Consider the following 19674-nt stretch of genomic DNA (forward strand, 5'->3'; position numbering starts at 1 on the left):
AGACAATCTGTGTCACACGGTTGTTTACTTCAAAACCAATATTTAACATTTCAAACATCAGTGTCAGTGCTTGCGATGAATTAAATGAATATGCATGAAGGCACTTTGTTTCCGTCGGAGCACACTGTCTGAAACCTGCACCACTAGACTGGTGAGGGGGGGGAAGGGGAAGGGGGGGTGAGCATGACAGATGCTGGAAGTGAATAAAACAGTTAGTAAGAGCAGCAGTAACACGGTGGCACGTTTAGCTTTGTTATCCACACAGCGTCATTCTGGGTTAGGTGAGTTTTTCTCTGAGGGTAGAGCAGAGACAGGGAAGGTTAGAGTGAGACGCTCCAACATGCAGGCTGCAGAGGGGGGGGGGGGAGCGACGTCCCGTGACCTCACACTGTGACACGCCTGAAGGAGGCGTGGTTCCACATGAGGCCCAATCTAATAAACCCCTCATCTTCCAGCTTACATTGAGAGACAAGTGGTTAGAATTAGGTCAATCGTGTCCGGTTAGACTACCATGCAGTATTTCTACCAGTATTAATCATTGTGAGGAAAGAATATGAATAATGTCAGAGTCAAATCTCTATTATTATGCAATGCATCACACAGTTCAGCTTTAGATCCTTAAATCATGACAGATGCAATTGTCATTGATTCAAAAGTGACCTGGAAACTAAGGTGACAAAGGCTTTGTATGAAAGAGACAGAAAACAAATACAAATAAAAAAACGTATATATAATTTAAAGGATTTTTAAAAATAGTTATTTTAATAATAATTCATAGAAAAATTCACATCTCAAAATGTGAGTCCGACCAATTCCGGGTTCACCACAGAATTCAAGGCAGTTTCTCAGATTTCCGATAATTTCATCATCCGATCCTATCCCATATTCTATAAAATATTGAATTCTATAAGCACTGTTGCATTTAGTTGATTAAAAGCTTTTAATACAGTTCTTTATATTTACAGTATTTGTGAGAACAGGAGAACCGAGTCAAGGTGACAGCAGAGACAGACACATGCAAACAGGACCAACGTTTCCATCGAGGAACAATGAGAAGAAGGATGCAACGTGAAACAGGAAGTCGACTTGCATGCTGCAGTGATGTCATGCTGTGAGTCCGATCAGTAAAAACCACCGTGAGCTCCGGCACAATAAGAACAAGGAGCTGTGGTTTGCTGTGATTACTCGTGCAGTGCAGTTTGCAGTCAGTGGCACTTTGTAAAACTGCTCCTGTGATGTGCGGGTGGGATTCATAACAAAATGATAAATCACAAAAAAAAGGACGGTTTTCATGTGGCTTCAGATCAGCTGGTTGGACAAAGTCAAATCTGTAAAAACTATATTTAATCATTCTAATGATAACTGGGGGAGGATTTTGGCACAATTTAGAGGAAACGAAAGAAAAAGGCACATCAGGGAATAAAACATAAAAATGACGGGGTGATTAAAATGGAACTAAATTGAAATCATGTCCAATCAATTGAAATTAGCACAGATGGACTCGAATCAGGCGAATTAACACTTATGTCAATCAGATTGTGCTTTTGCAAAAATTGTTCTTTTGCTTTGTCATAGAGATGAAAAAAGTAGAAGGGGGTTCGTGTATTTTCTGAATGCACGGTAATATCTTTAAGAGATGGAATGAAATGTGTGAGCCCAATTAGAATGAAATGTCTGCATGATTCAGCAATTCACAAGTAATCGTGTTGAGCCTCACAGTAAAATAAGTTTATTGTGTCCAATTATAACGACATGAGCAATTAAAAATAAGATAATATTTGACTGCAGTGTTCATGATGTCGAGTTTTTCTTATATCATTGCTTGCAAGTTTAAATCTGTCACAAGGCACTAGGAAGGAAGTAGTCTTGCATTGCTACTATAATGGTCTATAATGGTCTATAATGGTCTATCATGGTCTATAATGGTCTATAATGGGAAATGGGCCAAGGCATCATTGGTGAGATGAAGGAGAAAGTCTCCAGACGACTGGAGGAGGTGGAACATGTTCACTAAATGCTTGAGGTGGATGACAAATGGCCAAATGAAAAAAAAGTGAAAGTGTTTTCACGTCTCGTCTAAAAAGATCTAATTTGGTTAAAAAAGTTCTCTACGTGATCGCTGCTGATCTAAAAAACGAAACAAACGAAAAAACAAGTTACCTTCTGTTGGCCGGCGAAGACGACATCGTCAGCACCATGCAAGAGCCACATGACAAAGTCACATGATGCGCACGCACGTGATTGGTTCAAAGGAAAATATAGGAGAAGAGGGGTGGGGGGGTATGGGAAGAAGTGGGGCAGGGGGAGGGTATATGGGAAACATACAAAACATTTTTGAAATGATGAAAACATGTCAAACACAATGAACAAAAACAAATGTTAAAAGACAAAATGACACAAAAAGGAACATAAACAACAAAAAGAAATACATAAATTGATTTTAAAACAGATTTCTATAAATACACATAAGAAATTATGAAGCGGTTGCAGACTCAGTTTTGGTTGTTTTGTCGTAGGTTATTGATTTTATGACACAACCCAAAACTGTGCAGCCAGAGTTACCTCATCCCTTCCACATAACCCACAGATGTTTTTAATCAATATTTCACACATATAGGAACTTAAACGCCCAATTTGAATTTATAAAAACAAAAGTAAAAAATAATGGGATGCAAACAGGAAATCAGGGTCAGAGGAAGAGCGGAGGCAACTTCTGCAGCTTTAGAAGCAACAACAACACGAACACATGAGACATCAGGAGAAACAGGGTCTGCATCAGATGACGCACTAAAAGCCTTCTGAGTGATGCATTTTGCAGAAAAACACACAGAGCATTTGCCGGAGCGCACACAGGACGATGGGCAACAGCATCCTCGGAGAGTCGGATTCGAAGGTTTTTTATCTGACAAATGCTATCGAACGTGTGTTGAAAGGGTTCGGATGCAGTTAGGAACACTGCACTACAGCGCACCAGTTAAAAGCAGCAGCGATACACATGTGGCGGTTTCTCCGGTGACCACAAAACACAAAGCAGGTTCTTTTCTGCACGTTGTTATCTGAGTTTTGTGCGAATTACAAATTAAAGCACTCGGCAGTCGGAACAGCCGAGGTGCCGTCAATAACCATTTCACTGGTTGTTTGCCACCAGACGATCATAAAACACCAGCAGGGGTTTGAACTGTAAGTGTTGCTGATCGTTTACCCTTCTGTGACCTGGGCGGTTGCCGAGGTCACAGCTTTTCTAATGAGGTAAAGCATGTGGGGCTCTGTCTATTTCCTGGTTGTATCAGCCTGAGGCTTTCGAGGAGATTCAGAGTTCAGTTTTCATTTCAAAACCAGCACAAACAGACTCTGTAGGTGGTATGAAGATGGAGGGAGGAGGAGACGTTATTCCAAGGTGGTACCTGGCTCCTTTGAACAGCGATGCATTTAAGGCACCTGTCAAAAAGGCTTAGGAATGAAGCTCTAAGTTTAGATCAATAGAGTTAAGGGCTGATTTTCTAACCAATCAATGTTTATGATTCTAGGCGCTACTGCCCAGTGTAAAATCCAATATACTCACTGCAAGTTTTCACCAGGAGACATTTGATGTTGTGTTTTTGGGGATATTTATTTTAGGGGCCTAAAACCATGCACAGGATAGAAGAAGCATTTAGTGAAGCTTTAGAGACGACACATCAATATTTCATTTACATTTAGTTGGAGTTTCCAGTTGGACACTTGGTAAAGTTGGAAAATGCAAATTTCTGTGAAATGATTCTCGTCAAAATACATATTTTCATGTACGTCTTCTCTAAAAATAGCATTTAAACGTACACTATGCAACTTCTCTGGGTTGGAACATTTTGTAAATAACACGGGTCTCGTCGTTTTTAGACAAATTCATCATCATAAATAAAATAAGATAAATAGATATTAAAACCTGTCCAACAAAGTATGAATTGGGTGTAAATGATGTGTGAATAGAAGATAGGGCTGCACGATTATTACCATAATGTTCATCCTGGTTATTTAAACCATGTGGAGATTATGATTATTTATGATGATTATTCATTTGTTTTAAGGGCAAAATACCTTTTTCTGCACACTCACATTTGAATAACAGATCCTGCACTTTGACGTTATGCTACATTTCTGCTAATGCACCAACCTGGGTGTGGGCCTCGGAGTTAGCATGCATCCAAATTCATTACACAACAATCAGAGGAGTCTATACTGTGATTTGGAATTTTCACGAACAAGCACGTCGGGTTAATCAAATCTCACCCACACAACTCTAACTAGGATCAGACAGTTAGGAGGGCGAACGTCGTGTCCTCGGCAAATGTTAGTGAAATCAAAAATCTATCGGTGTTAGCAGATCTAACAAGCTGCCGACTCATCGAGCTCTACAGAGGAGGTGTGATTCCCCCTGTGAGCCGCAGCTGTGACGAGTGAACATCTACATGTGAGGCCAAGCAGGTGAGAGAGGTAGAGGTGAGGAGAGAGAGACACACTTCACACTGCTGGACTGGCAAATACTCACTACTGGCCAGACTGGTGGCAGCGGTAGTGGGAGGAATCGCTGATGAAACTGAAAGATGAAAACACGGGTGAGAGGAGCTGGAGATTCTCCTCGACATGAGCAGCTCTGTGCCCGGTGACATAACTCTGTGATACAACAGCACGGCCTGTTCTATCACTTTAAAAGGGAAATGTCCCCGTAACAGCAGATGTATTGATTCTATTATCACTCAATCTGCTAAGCTTCTTTAATATGTTATGTTTATTATGAGACAAGGGATGACCACAGATGATCAAATGTAGATTAATGTCTGATAATCTTTTATTCAGTCCTATTAAAACACACTGGATACTGTATGTTGAAGGAATTATACATTAGACATAAGGAAAATATTGCCTGCAGAGAAAATGTCAAACTTTAAAACCTATTAAGGATTAGAGACATTTCTTTTAAAATTCTGGGAATAGCTTTGTTTCAGATATTGCTTCCTATTATTAAACCCACTTAGCTCCAGTGGGTTTTCTCTGTTCATGCACTTTCATCCCACAATAAAAAAAAGATAGATGTAGAGAACTACACTGCATCTGCCCTTGACCAAGGCCCCGGCCTCTGATCTGGAGTCGCTGCCTGGAAGCCGCTCTGTGACTTCCCACTTAATCGAGTGTGGCTGCGTTCAGAGCTCTGCACCTCGACTTGTCAGCGTGAATGCAGTTGTGCAGCCAACACAACACAGATTGAGACGCAGCAAATGATCCAGAGTTTCTGAGGCTTTATTCACAGGATCCTGAGCTGTTTTCTTATTTGATCAGCTGTTATGTAACAGTGTTGTGCTTAGTGTTTTATTCCTACCATACTTATACTTTTTCAATAATTCAAGGGCTGCATTCTTTGGAGGCTGCATGTTTAGACTGATTACGTCACAGCCGTGCGACTCTGAAGCCTCCTTCAAACGTGTCTAACGAACACGCACATTCATTACAGATTACAGACCAACAAAGCATCCGACAGGTGGATCCTCTTTAGCTCAACCTGTTTTCAGATTCATCGTGTGCCACTGACAAAGCTAACAAGTCATTGCGATGCTACAGTAGCTAAACTGATGCAAATAGGAAATCCTCTGCAGACCAGACTGCCTCACTCGATCTACGGAGGCGTAGATGAAGCCCTCGTGAACCAAGTCCCCTGATGGATGCGACTCCTGAAAGTGGGACACAACAAACTATGTGACCTGCTCTACTCTGTCCATATTTATGATGCCTAAAATAAAGAAGAATCAGGGCCCTGGGGCTTTTAGGAGCAACATACAGTAAACTAACGTTTCTCGAGCTGCAGTTCCTCACCACCTGCGACCCGACAGAAACTGGGAAGGTATCAGTTTTTCTCTTGTGACCTCTGAGACACAACTGTCCTCAAGTCTAATTAAGAAATAAAAGCAGTCCAGGAGCTCATATCGTAGCAATAGAAAGCCTGAATATTTAAACCTTAAGCTTCCATACTCATTTATATCCGATGCTTTTAACATTACTGCCAGAAAAGTATTCTTAATTCCCATGAATTTGGTTCGTTAATATGACTGTATTCTTCCCGGTTATCTTTTAATACAGTCCCTTCTTTGAAGACATTCTATAACACTCTGAGGCTGAGCAGCTGCAGAGCACAAGTCCAATATATTTCATAAGAGAGGGGGAGAGACACCAAAATAAAAACGTTACCGGGCGAGAGCAGCACCGAGGACGACGGCACAGAGTAACTCTCCTGCTAGAGGCTGCACGTCACATCAATCTATCACAGTACCAAACAAACCTGAAAGCACGTTAACGCTAAGGAATGCACCGCCATCTGGAAAATTAGTACAACAGGTCATGAATGAGAACTGGTATTTATGCAATGAGAGGAGAAGGAAAAACCATATCTGTGGGGCAGTGGGCGAGGATTCCTGTGGAACTTTTTTTCCCCGTGGAAGACGTGACAGAGATTTACATTATTATTAAAGCATGTTTCCTTCAATCGCTTAAAAAGGAAGTTTTAAATGTATTTAACGGTCAAATAAAAGCAGATTCATTTCATGGAGATGGAACCGAGTGCAGAAGGGGAAATAAAACAAACACAAGACGTCGGGGGAAGAAACTTACTTGTAAAAGAATAGCCTGAGAGGTCCAATGGAATAGAGAACAGATGGAAAAACCATGATGACAAAACAATGACACACAGAAAGAGAAAAACAGTGAAATGAGAAATGTGAACAATGAGCGAGGGCAGCTTCGGTCCTGCCACATCATTTACACACTCTGCTCGCGTGTCATGTTTGACTTCTTTATCTGCTTCTCTTTGCTCCGCAGCTAACTTTCCACTTTGATAATCCCCCGGGAACATTTTAAACTATTCAAATAAGAAATGTGACTTTTAAATGGCTCCACACTCGGATAAGACGTCGTTCAGGCTGGATTCTGTGTTTTCTTTTTCCGGCTGCCAATCTCCCCGTGCTACTCTAATGTAATACGGCACATTAAATGATAATCTAAGCTTCATTCCATTTCTGTAAATGATACTTTAAGTAAAGTTTGAGCTTAACCTCACATAAGTTGAACTACTCTAAAGTGAATAAACACACACTTTTCCTGTGAAGCCGGAGAGTGACTCTACTCCACGTTCAGCTTCGGGGATTCAGACAAACTGAGCAGGATGCTGCGAGGGGCTGATTCTACAGAAGCAGAGGGGGATGAAGCACAGATGGAAGCACAACACAGAGGCGACTACAAACTAAAAGGAAGATTTATTAATGATGCTGAATAAAAATAGGCCTGTTGTCTTCTACGAGTATTCTGGGTGAACTGGAACTGCGATGGTTCGAAGGATAATTCTGGTTTATCGCGACAAGAGTCACATCTTCTTTGTTTCGCCCATTTTTCCGATCACTATTACATAATTTCACCGAGTTCATGTAGAGGCACTGCTAAAAATAGATGCTAAAAGAGTCAGAGACCAAAGTAAAACAGTAGAATAATTAGACTTGTAAACATCTGTCTAAATTACAAACATTTCAGCCGTGCTCACGTCGGTTTTACTCACAAATAAAGAGGTTTAATTAATCCAGCTAAACTAATAACTCCTTTAAAACCTGTCTTATAATCATAATATGAGAAATTTGAAATTGGCTTTGAAACAATAACAGCACGAGTCTAAAAGTAAGAAGCAGAATTATCCTTTAATCCGAGTTCCTCATCAATATTGAGACGAGCACCGTTTGATACTCTGCTGACATTTCAAATATATCTTATGTCAGTAGTTTCTTCTTATTTTTACAAGTGCGACTAACATTAGGTTTTTTTCACGACCGTCTAAAGCGAGTAGGACTCTCTCTCCGTTCCATTTATTCACAGCTCTCCCCCTGCCTCCTCTAATCAGCTGACAGTCGGGTGTTTACAGTAATCCAATCAGACTCAGCCGTTATCTCAATTAGCCAATCATGCCGCTGCTGTCAAACTTTAAATCTGCTCTCCTATCTCGCTGTCAGCTGTCATTTCAGTGATGTGCGGCGACCCTCCTCCTCCCCAATGACTTCCAGTCTCCATATATACATCACACTATGCTATTCCAACCCATATCATCATAAAAAACAATGTGCTATGAAACATATGGAGCAACAGCTGCAACCATCCTGTCTTTATACATGAGATGCTCAAGGGCACATTAACACTAACCCCCTTTATAGACTCTATTTGCAAGTTAAAAGGTGAAAAGTCTATTAACTTATCAGTCGTTACATTAAACACATACTGGACGAGTGTAAACTAGATCCAAGAGATCTTTGTTTTACATTGTGGAGCCGCACTCAGTTTCTGGACCTCTACAGGACCTTGTTTATTTTCTACATGTCGTTTTTGCACATGCGCGGCTGCACATCTTTGCTGTCAGGTGACAGATTCTGCAGTTTGAGTAACAGCTGCGATTGTCAAGAGGACAACAGAAATGGTGAGAACGCAGACGATGACAGGAAAATCCAGTAATCTGGTGCAGGTGCCGCGGTTGATGAGCAAATGCAACACGGTCAGAATCTCCTCCGATATACACCTGAGAAGCAGGTGTTCTCCTTGTATCTCTCTGGCTCTGGTTGAGATTTTTCCTTCAAAACGCAATTGAAATATCCAACATTTCATCTCTGACATGTTATCACTGTCCCTGAACTATAAATACAGAACCGCCACTTCACACTGAAGTATAAATCAGCCTCAGAGACGCGACTCGGCGGCTGGGAAGCTAAAGCTCTGCAACAAACCGGAGGGGGAGGCGAGGTTTGACTCACACGTTGCACACGATCGGCCGAGGATGGATGCAGAGGTCACACGTTTGCAAAGTTAACACCATTAACGAAGATGATTAGAGGTGGCAATGGCTTCATGAATTATCGCTCCTTCTAGCCCTGGATGGGGAAAGGCCTGCGCTGGGGGCTTGGCGTGAGAATAGAGGAGCGAAGGGGGTGAAAGCATCTGGGCTCAGCTAGACACGAGCAGGCGGTGGAGGTGAGAATTAGCTTCAAAGTGTTGGGAGGGGGTCAGAGGAGCGCTGACTTCAGAACGGGGACACGGGGCGGAGAGGGGCGGTACTTACGGACTGGCTCCGTCTTGAAGGTCTTGGCCTCGCTGCTCTCGCCTTCGCCCTTGCCGTTGATGGCCGACATCTTGAGCTCGTAGGTGGTCTCTGGTTTCAGGCCAACGATGGTGATCCTGCTCGTGTCTGTCGGGGGGGAGAGGACGGTGTTATTCCATGCAGGGGAACAGGGAAACAACTTCAGTGTCACCACGTACACACAAAACCTCTTTAACCCCCAAAAAACTGAAATAAACATTAAAAATAAGAATTTAAAGTTAAAATAAATGATGTTTTTTCTTCTCGGTCAGACAGTTTTTAACCAGTTCCACCAAAATAGACTCAGAATTTGATTTCTGATCATACAACGTTTGTTTTTGGTTTGTTTTTCACCTTCTTGATTCTGTGTGATACAAAATCTTTATTTTTACAATGATATCACGTGAAATCCAGGAAGACTTGCAGCCTGTGGAAGCTAATGAGGATCCAACAACAGGATAAGGAACCGAACCCTAAGAATTCACTGGGCTCATTCAGTATTGATGAAAAGATGTTGGCAGGTTGCAGAGATGGAATTTAGATGAAAATGTAAAACTTACACACTGAAACGAATTCACCGCAAACAAATGCATGTGCTTTGAGGTATGAAAACGTCTTTTGGTTAATGAAATGTATGTTATTGCATTAATCACCGTCATTTGCACTGATATCTATGAGCGATGCAACCTGGTGCAGCTTGATTGAAGTTAAGGGGACGATTGGGACTCAGACAGCCACTTCACTTCATGTTCCCGTAGGTTTCTATACTTCCAGCACTGACAGAAACATCTGCCTGAGACACTTTCATTCATCCTGTACATGCGGCAGTCGGCAGGTCACCGCAGGTAAACTGCAATATTCTCCTGATGGGATTATTCCCGTGGACTCGGTGACAAACGGGAGCAAAGCTGCACACAAACAGCCTCAGAATATTACAAATGCAGAGGGAAGTTTAATGACAGCCAGCGAGGCCCAGAGGCAGAGCAGAGCAACATCGTGAAAAAACAAACGCCAATAAAAAGGGAAAAAAGGTCTAATTACAGTGGGACTCTGTGGTTTAATCGTTACTGGTTTTACTGTAGGACAATAAAGATCAATTATAACACAAAGGGCGTTAGGTGCGTTAGACGCAAGCCGGCTCCCTTCAAATGTCATTTCAAGGGTCGAATCAATTTACATAGTAACAAGTAGGAATTTTGACAACCTTCAAATATAATACATATAATCTAAATAATTCCGTAATGTGTGAATTTAGGGGGAAAAAGAATAAAAATGTCCTGATTAAAATGTACTCGGTTACATTTCATTAGACAGACGGAGTAATTTGCATATTAGTCGACGCCACTGAGATTTCAATTAGGATACAAACACACATATTATACATAAATGTGCTTCCTGACTTCTGTGTGTGTGTGTGTGTGTGTGTGTGTGTGGGGGGTGAAGGAGCCACTCAGCTGATATCACACTGCGCGATACACAGAATGGTAATTTCATGGATGAAAACAAAATTCAAGACCCAAAGGAGCTGAGGAGCGTTTCCTGATTATTGTGACACGGGGAGAGAAAATTTCTGAATGCGTTTTTTTTACGTTAATGTCTCAATGAGAAGGACGTCGGGAATATGAACCGTGCATGAGCGACTGCTCCGGGGGAAACTGGGTGCACATGTATTCACAACTGGCTGAAACCAGTGATTAACACAGCCTGGTTCCCACAGCTTCCCTGAAAGGTGATCTGCACTGGACCGACTGAATCGGACAGATTTTTAGTACATGTTAATCACGGTACCGCTGCAGCACATGATTACCGCAGCAACCTCGAGTGTGTACTTCACAGATTAATGGAGGCAAATTGGGTCGGTGGTGCTCACGTCATTGAAGAAGTAACCAACCGTTGTGCTTGTGTGGATTTCGATCAATTAACAATCAAAGGAGCAGACTGCAAACACTGTGCGTTGTTAACAAGCCTTGTTGGTTCTGATCTCGTTAAGTAGTTTGAGATAAGAACAGAGCATTAGACCAGAGTCATTAATTAATGTTTTACAAATCACAAATGACTTTGTTCATCACCACTTCTGCTGTAGAATCAAAATGACACTTGTTTAATCAAGAAAATATAGGATTATGTGGCTATGTACCACTTTTATTTTCTGTTTCTACTCTTTCTTTGTATATAATTTCCAGCATAAGAAAGATATTTGACCTGAAGCTTTTACGTATGAGCACAGAGGGTAAAGCCAATGTTCAGGGGGTAGAGAGAGCCGTCCATGAACTAATAGGTCGCTGGTTCGATCCTCAAACCTTAAACTTTGTTTATTCTGAAGTACCGAGGGTGTATGAATGGTGGTTAATAGAAAGAAGGGCTGTGTCAATGTCTGTGTTGTCGATAAGACTGGAAAGGTCCTGTGTAAATACAGTCAAATATACAGTGGAGTAGGTTATGGGCCCATAGGGATGACTGTGGTTTCAGTTTCTGGCAGAACTATGTTTAAACATGCGATGGCAGCTCTGACAACTGAAATAAACACTTTCTATTTGAACATTTCATTCATTTTACTGGTTTTTATCACAACACGTTCTCCGGTTCATTCCTGGCACTGTATCCTAAATAATCTTCCTCTATAATCCAGATTTTCCAAATCAGAATTTTATATGATAAATATCCGAGAGGACATGTATGCCCTTTTTTGGAAAAAGGCTTTGCTTCATGTTAAGATGTGGATTAGGTGATGTGGTCTGTATTTGTGGCAACATTCACTTGTTGTTGTGTGGGTGCATGTGTTTTGTTTTTCCGTGACAGGCGGCTCTTGGGCCTTGAGCTGACAGCGCAGCCTGTCACCCGCTGACGGATACGTCCCGTGTGGCAGACAGGACAAGAACCATCCAGATTTGTGAGCGCCGCGGACCCTCGGTGGGACGCTGGATATTATCTGGGGCCTGTCAGTGTCTGAGCAGACTGTCATTTAGGCTGCACTGTGTTCCACCCCTCCTCTTGACATCAGCTCCTGTCATGTTTGGATTAACTCTTGTTGCTAGCGCGAGTGTGTTTTTCTGCAGCTCTGGCTCATATTTCCTTCGTGTGGGAGCTGGAGTCAAAAAGAAACAGACTGAACAATGGAGGGGAAGCTGATGCTTGTGATGCGTCTGCAGACAGCACAGAAATCACCGACCCTTAACAGAGACTCTAACAACGTCCCTCGCTTCCACTTCACTTGATTAAAAGAACAATTTGTGACTTTTCAGGGGAAATCAAGGTGAGTGGTGGCGACTCGGGGACGAATTCAACAACTGAATCCTCACTCTGCATCACAGGAGGTGCTTTTGTTCTGCCACTAATGACAAAGTACGATACTAGATAGAGCTCGTTAGGACATTTTGTTATGATCCACTCATCGAGTGGACTCAATGGAGACGTTGTGAACAATTGGACTCTGAGTCTGGAGTTTGTTTTTATATCCAGTTTTAGTTTTTAAATTATTTTACTTTGTGGCCCACATTAAGAAATGCCTGTGGCTTAATGTGGTGATATGAAATGATAACTTTAGCATTTTAGCTCCATAATTCTCATACTAACACACCTGAAAACACAGGTCACATAACCACCATGTATACCTAACATGCATGTGCCAGTACAAACAGGAACCACATTGTCATTTTGCTGTTGGCTGCTAAATTGCAGATAATCTTACAAACAAGTAAGAGCAACCATTTCTTTTCTTGGACCTAAAATGAGGTGGAAACATGATTGAAAGTGTTTAAAATGCTTTGCAAAGTTTTTTTTTTTGACTGATCAGAACCAATCACAAAGCGAATGTGGGTGACCGAGTCATCATCTCCCTTTCTGCCCGCTCAGACACAACCCCACGGTTTTCAAACTAAATCGGGGCATTTCCAATTTTCTCGATTTTAGGCCACTAAAGACTTCAACCTCTTTTTGACTAGGCCCTAATTTAAAGACCTGTTAGAGCCAATAGAAGGGAGAGGTCCAACCTACAAATACATGAAAGGAACACAATTCAGCAACAAAGAGAATGCAAATGCATGAGTGCAGAGACAGGCCGTACCACAGAGTACATATATTACATTAGTACTACTACTCCCCCTGGACACAAACACTAGATATTAAATATTGAAACTCCACCTGCATCTATTTGCTTTGTCTGCATTTCTTTTCCAGTTAAAATTGTAAATCTATGATCTACAGCTCAGATTTCTTCACTTGCAGCATCCGATGAACTTCAGCGGAGGAGAGAACTATGACTCACCGTCGTCGGCTTCATACTCCCTGCCAGTCCAATCCTGGCCGGGCAAACGCCATTCCACCTTGTACTTGGTGATGGGAACCCCTCCAGTGGCGTCGGGCTCCTCAAACACGGCCACTGCTGTGCTCGAGAAAGGTTCCACATATTGAATTTCTGGCGATGATGGCACATCTGCAACGGAGAAAGACAAAAGTAAAAATGTTATTTCTTCTCAAAAGCTGTGTCCAATACAAAAAATACAATAAAAGACTTGAAATGTGACCATGTTGGAACTACGTTTATCTCCTCGTATAAAACGTTCAAGAAACAACTTGGCACTAAAAAGGCAATCTCCAATGTTCTTTTAAATAAATGTAAGTTTTACAAAAGGCTCATAAACTCTTTCTCACATTTCCCTGTGATAGCATCTCTACTGTTCCTGGCATTAATCTCTGTATATCTTCTCTCCCTTAAAACTATTGCTATGAAAACACGTCTCACTTACCACGGTTAAATAAAAAAATGGATTATCATCACTGACATCTAGAGGCCGTCAGCATATCTGTGTTTTCATTTAAGAGCTGCTGATTCATTTAACATGCTTTAGCAATTCCTATTCCTAAGTTTTAATAATACTTTTATAAATAGACTTCCTGAGTAAATACAACTTTACTCAAAACCCCTTTTCTTCTCATTCTTGCTCATATGTTCGATCTATAAAGCACAATATGACTCTTCAGACACATGTTGCATCATTACAGTATTAAAATGTGTTATTGTGCTTGAACCCTTGAAATGAAGCTCTAATCCATCAAAATAAAACAAAGATGCAGTTGTCAGTGTTGCTCCTGTGTTTGTGCTGAAGGAGAATTGCATTAAAAAGCATCGGGGGCCAGTCAATGCAACACCTGCCGCTCAGAATCAGCAGCTTTCACAACTGAGCTGCACCACGCTCCTCTGTTCTGCCCCGAAGCTCGGGGGTTTGCAGCAACAGCTTTCCTCGCTGTGCACTTTGCAGATAAGACTGAGGGTCACAGCCTGCAGAGCTGAGCAGCCGTCTGACGACACTGCAGTACCTCGTTCACGCTACAGGGGGGGGGGGGACCTGTTCTGACCTGACCATGGTAGTCAATGTGTCGGGAAGTCCGTTCAGCGCTTCCATTCCAATTTGGTTAATTTGCACGAAACCTGATAAACCGAATTTGTCGCAAGCATGATTCTTAATGAGTTAATAGAAAAATCTATGAGAAAATCCATCAGCTGCAGAGATTTTTAAAGTTGCGGATCACGTTCCTGCTCTCCAGGGGATGAACCTCTTTGATTTCACTGACCTCCTTTCGACGCACAGCGAAAGTGCGTCGTCTGTTCCATTGATCACGATGGGGCTGTTGGGTGTTAATGAACAGTGCGGCCCTCTGGGGCTCGAACACTGGAACCTCACCGCTTGTTCATTACGAAGCAACGCTGGATGTTTATCTCTATATGCTAAATGGCAACGGAATAAACTAATCACCAATCAATTTATCTACGTCTGCAAACTTCCTGGAGCCACAAGCAGCAACACAACAGATAATGATTCCTCCCACACGATCATATCTGGCTTGTGTACGATTATCTTGTAACACTAAAGAGGTATTTTTCTCACGATACACGTCATTGATGGATAAACGTACAAAATATACCTATAAAGGAGACCCCACTGTATTTAAAGGGTGTATTTCCCGGCTCTGGTCTGAAGGAGACGCTTCAGGCATACTGACGAGGTTACGCAGCAAATGAGAAAGCCGAAAAAGAAAAACACCTCAAAGGGCCGACAATGTATTACTGAGTGGCAGCGGAGGTTGTCAGTCCAATTAATTTAACCGCACTGTATTTAGTCAGGGTCCTGAGTGACTGGCCTCCTCTGATGGGTCCAAAACAATTAGCAAAGCAAATGAAGCTAACAAAAAACACAATCTTTAGGACTTAAAGGACAGTTCCAGAGGAATTTGGATGTTTGCCCACACTTCCTAACTGGTCTGTGCTGGGGAGCGCCTCATAGTGGCAGTGGGTCAGTGTCTATAACCACTGTGAATAAATATAAGTGAATGGAAAGGTGGTCTCATCATTTTCGACCCCGCTGCATATAGCACATCACACATTGCCCCGTTTGACTGCCTTAAGAATTGACTTTAACATTGTATCCATAACATCTAATGGGCCTTGGTCCTGGTTTTACTGCCGAGCTCTAAAAGTCCTGGGAATTAAACTTGACCTTGGAACGATCACTTAGTCGAGGGTGGTTGGATCAGGGGAGTTTGACTTGAAATGTGAAGGGTGGAGGGAGGTTCGGATGTTATTCGTTCATCATGTACTGATAATGTGACTGATCACAACTCAATATCTCAATTATTTAGGGATTGCAGAGTCCTCAAGCTTAAATTTAAGACGTCCAGTGCACAGGTTGGGGGGGAGTCGTTGCCCCAAGCAAAGGGGGGAGGCGTTGTACCTGACCGCTCTCATCATACTTACACTTATATCTATGATCACAAGCTCTGAAGTCGTGAACAAAAGAAGGAGATTGCGAATACAAGCGTCCAAAACTAGCAGACAGTGGAGGGGGTAAACCTAGAACTCCCTGGAGGGGCTACATATCCCAACAGGCCTGGTGGCGCCTTGGGATCCACCAGGAAGAGCTGGAGAGTGTGGTCGGCTCCCTCTGGAACCCCTAGAACGGATGAGTGGAAGACAACGGCTGGATGGATAAGAATGAGGTTTCAGTTGACAAACCTGCTTGGATGAGAAGGAATTCCTTGTGCTCGGTGCCCATTGCATTTCCTGCCGTGCAGTTGTAGCTCCCGAAGTCACCGGAATCAGGGGTGATCTGAGGGGGAAGGAGTAAAATAAAACAAGTTTAAAACCTCAGACAAACATTGAACAAGAAAAGGATACAACTAGGAAAACGAGTGAAGGATGTAATTCATTTAGAAGTTCAGTCATGACTAATCACAAGTGAGTGATTCCAGAGAAGCACAGAACTCGGTTGTAGGAACTGATCTGTATCCACTGGTTCGTTGACATCAATATCTATCACTCCGTACTTAAAGATGCAGTTATAATCACACTCGTTGCTTATTCCTGACACTCACTTATTCTCAGTTGAGGCGAGTTTATCGATTTCATTCATGAGTAGGAAATAGAAGTTTCCTTTTAAACTGACAAATATCCAAAGCCAAAGTGAAAAGCCTTGTTGTTTTAAATGTAATCGCCTCTAAAGGTTGGTTTTGTAAGTAAAAAGCTGTAACTACAGATAAGAACTGTGATACTATCTAAACGCTGAAAACACTGTAGTTTCCAGTGACTTGGAAAAGCCCTGTCTCTTGTGTCTTTGTGAAAACAGCCGGAGCTGCACACCTCCAGGTTGCTGCCGGTCGGCGTGTTGTAGATCTTGATGTTGGTGGCGTTGGCGCTGGGCAGCGGCAGGTCTTCTCTGAACCAGACGACTGACGCTCCGGGGTGAGCCTCCACCTCACAGCTGATGTTGGCTGTGTTTCCCTCCCACGTGTACGTCATCACCCCACCCAGGATCTTTGGAGCATCTGCAGCAGCAAAAGGAAAAGGAGAGTGAAGACGGTAAAATGTCACAGTCGGCCTTTGTTTAATTAACCCATGACACCAGATACAAAAATTAAGACAACACCATCAAGATTGATCTATTTTCTACCCAACTCCATGTTTACAACACATTGTTTTTTTATATTTATAAAAGTGATCGATAACAAGACAGGAATTGGTCCAATTATCACTTTTCTCCTTCAAGGGTTCAAGTTACATTTAGTAAAGTAGAAAAGATTTGTATTTTTACTTCAAGTAACCGAGTACTTCCTCCATCTCTGGACTTTCAAGACAGTATTTTTCCCACACTGTCGTCGTGCTGACATCGTGGTGAATAAACTATAGAACATCTTGGATTTGGCTTCAATAAAACCCGTCATCTTTTACAAACTGCCTTTTTGAATGGAGAAGTCAAGATGTGCATGAACTCGACGTCCTGCTGTGCTGGTTCGGTTCTACCTTCAGGGGGTTTTGTTAGCGGATCTCCAGAAAGGCTTCACTCAGCATTAGTTTGAGCCGGAATAATGTTCCTCAAAAGGAGTAAAATATTCACCAGTACAAAGCTGTTTTTATAATCTCACATCAACTCTGCTCTGTTAGTTTCTAAACCCTTTTAATACAATAAACAATATACAACTCGTATCGTTTCTGCATGAGAAATCCCCAGGATGCAGAGGAGCGATGCAGCTGAGCGACGCCACACTGAGTCCTTCATTACAGGAGCAAAGCACCTCCTCTTTTCAGCATCTCCAGGATCTGCCGGTGGGAAACTTTCCTTTTGGAAATCTGCAGCTTCACAGAATATTATAATCTTATGGTTGTATTCACGTCACGTTTTTATACTATTTTGGGGCTGAGGTCTTTTATGGTATCCATTTAAGTTTTTAAAGGCAATGCTGGTTTTTTATGGGACCTTAAATTGCTTCTTTTTTTTTGGGGCCCGTTTTACTTGCGACGAAAGGTAAATGCGACGTTTTACTGCGAAATGCTGCAGCAATTACAAAAACGTCAGTGTCTCACGGGGCTGAGTGTCATTATTACACAGGCAGTCTAATCCACGCACAATCACAAGTGTGCAACATTAATAACAACACTGTAAACTGTCAGGTCCAATAGAAAATGCAACTGCTTCTGCCAAGGAGGTGATTTGTTCTCTGTCCGTTTGTTTGTCAGCAGGACTCCGCACAGAAATATACTAAATGGATTTCCCACGAAACTCGGTGGAAGGATGAGACGTGGGGGCCCGAGACAGATCCCATTACAGTTTGGAGAGGAGCCAGACAAACCAGGGCGGATCAAGGTATTTATTTTTCCACTTTCTTTGACATTTTCATCAATTTCCCAGGAAATAATTCACGGATCTTGATTAAAAAACAAAAACGTTGGACTGAATTTGATGAAAACACACGTCACTGCTCCTGTTCTATATTTGCCATAGTTTTTGGGCATCGTTGTTGAAAAGCACAAGAGGCTAAAACAGGAGGTGATTGTTTTCCCGTGTTGTTTTCTTTCGTCGTACCTTTGCTCACATCACCGAGCAGCTACTCACGGATGCAGTGAAGTAGGCTTTTGTTCCCGAGTGCTGGGAAACCCTGTGGCCTCTGATACTGTCGGGGTTTTTGTTTTTTAGCTGTGACCCTGGATCCTTGAAAGCTCTGCAGTGCACGGTTGCTATGGATTGATGATGAGGACGAGTCCAAAGAGGCTCCTTCACCTGAAGCCACTCGCTCACTCTTTTTATCAGTGTTGCTGTGGGGCCTCATTGACTTGCTTAAGTCCCTGTGACCTGTCTGTTTCATACCTGAAGGCTGAAGACTCAGTGTGTTTACCTTCACACTTATGCTCCAATATCATTCTGGGATATGACAATATTCAGACTTTTTTATGCATCATGTAAACAGCCTAATGTTTTGGGGTATTTTCCAAATTTAACCTTATTTTAAATTGAGCATTTTCCAATTAAGACAACAATCTGGTTGAGCACAAACAAACTACACAACAAGCTTCAAAATCCATATTTTAAAAAATCTTTGAAAACTTGGATATAATTCCTCCATCAAGCAATAAAGTGGTGTAACCATAGTGCGTCTGCAATGAGGGCTTTTTCCATTCATCAGAGTGTGTGTGGCTGTATTTAAATAGGACTATTAGTGGCATATCAAGTTTTTTATTATTTTTTATAACCAATTAAGGAATAAATCCCTGTACACGTTCAGGCTCAACTGACGCTGATTCTGCCTCCCCAGGGATAAGATACTGAGAAAATGATCATTCTAGTGGAATTTCTTTGGGATAAAAATGCTCAGACTTTAATATATCTACGATACACATCAATGGTTTTTCTGCTATTTCTTAAAGTACGGGTATAATCATTGCTAAACTGTTGCTATCTGCAAATGTAGAGAAAACCACATAAAGAAAATGCAAAGTATAATTAGCGACTGCTGTGATGCACCGTAAGTTTGAAGGATCTAACTGCGAAGCCATCAGGACGGAGGCGCCTCCCCGAAGCGACCTGCTTGCACCTCGCTCATACTTTTCATTCGACTCGCTCAACAAACCTCGACAGCTGACGAAACGGAGCCGGAGCACAGGAGACATTAACACTTTCCTGTATCAGTCCTTCAGCAGCAGACCCAGACGCCCTCAGCCCGGCTAATAGGATCACGCTGTGCAGCAGATAGGAAGTTCCACCCTTAGATAACGCCTT

The 19674-nt window shown here is 42.2% G+C and overlaps 1 protein-coding gene across 18 annotated transcripts in view; it reads right to left on the minus strand.

Moving 5' to 3' along the window:
- ncam1a (neural cell adhesion molecule 1a) overlaps positions 1-19674 on the minus strand; it is a 229650-nt gene that overhangs the window by 25117 nt on the left and 184859 nt on the right. For 6 of the 18 annotated variants that reach the window (XM_047343367.1, XM_047343366.1, XM_047343361.1 and 3 more), the window contains 4 exons: positions 16764-16948; positions 16140-16233; positions 13395-13562; positions 9113-9238 (listed from right to left, as the gene is read on the minus strand). In XM_047343367.1, coding sequence (XP_047199323.1) covers positions 9113-9238; positions 13395-13562; positions 16140-16233; positions 16764-16948 — 573 coding nt within the window. Of the gene's footprint in view, positions 1-2160; positions 2164-4525; positions 4574-6636; positions 6652-9112; positions 9239-13394; positions 13563-16139; positions 16234-16763; positions 16949-19674 lie in introns of all 18 variants that reach the window. The other 12 variants (XM_035177825.2, XM_047343359.1, XM_047343352.1 and 9 more) reach the window with 6 other exon arrangements.

Source organism: Hippoglossus stenolepis, chromosome 15, assembly GCF_022539355.2.
Source record: "Hippoglossus stenolepis isolate QCI-W04-F060 chromosome 15, HSTE1.2, whole genome shotgun sequence".
NCBI lineage: Eukaryota > Metazoa > Chordata > Actinopteri > Pleuronectiformes > Pleuronectidae > Hippoglossus > Hippoglossus stenolepis.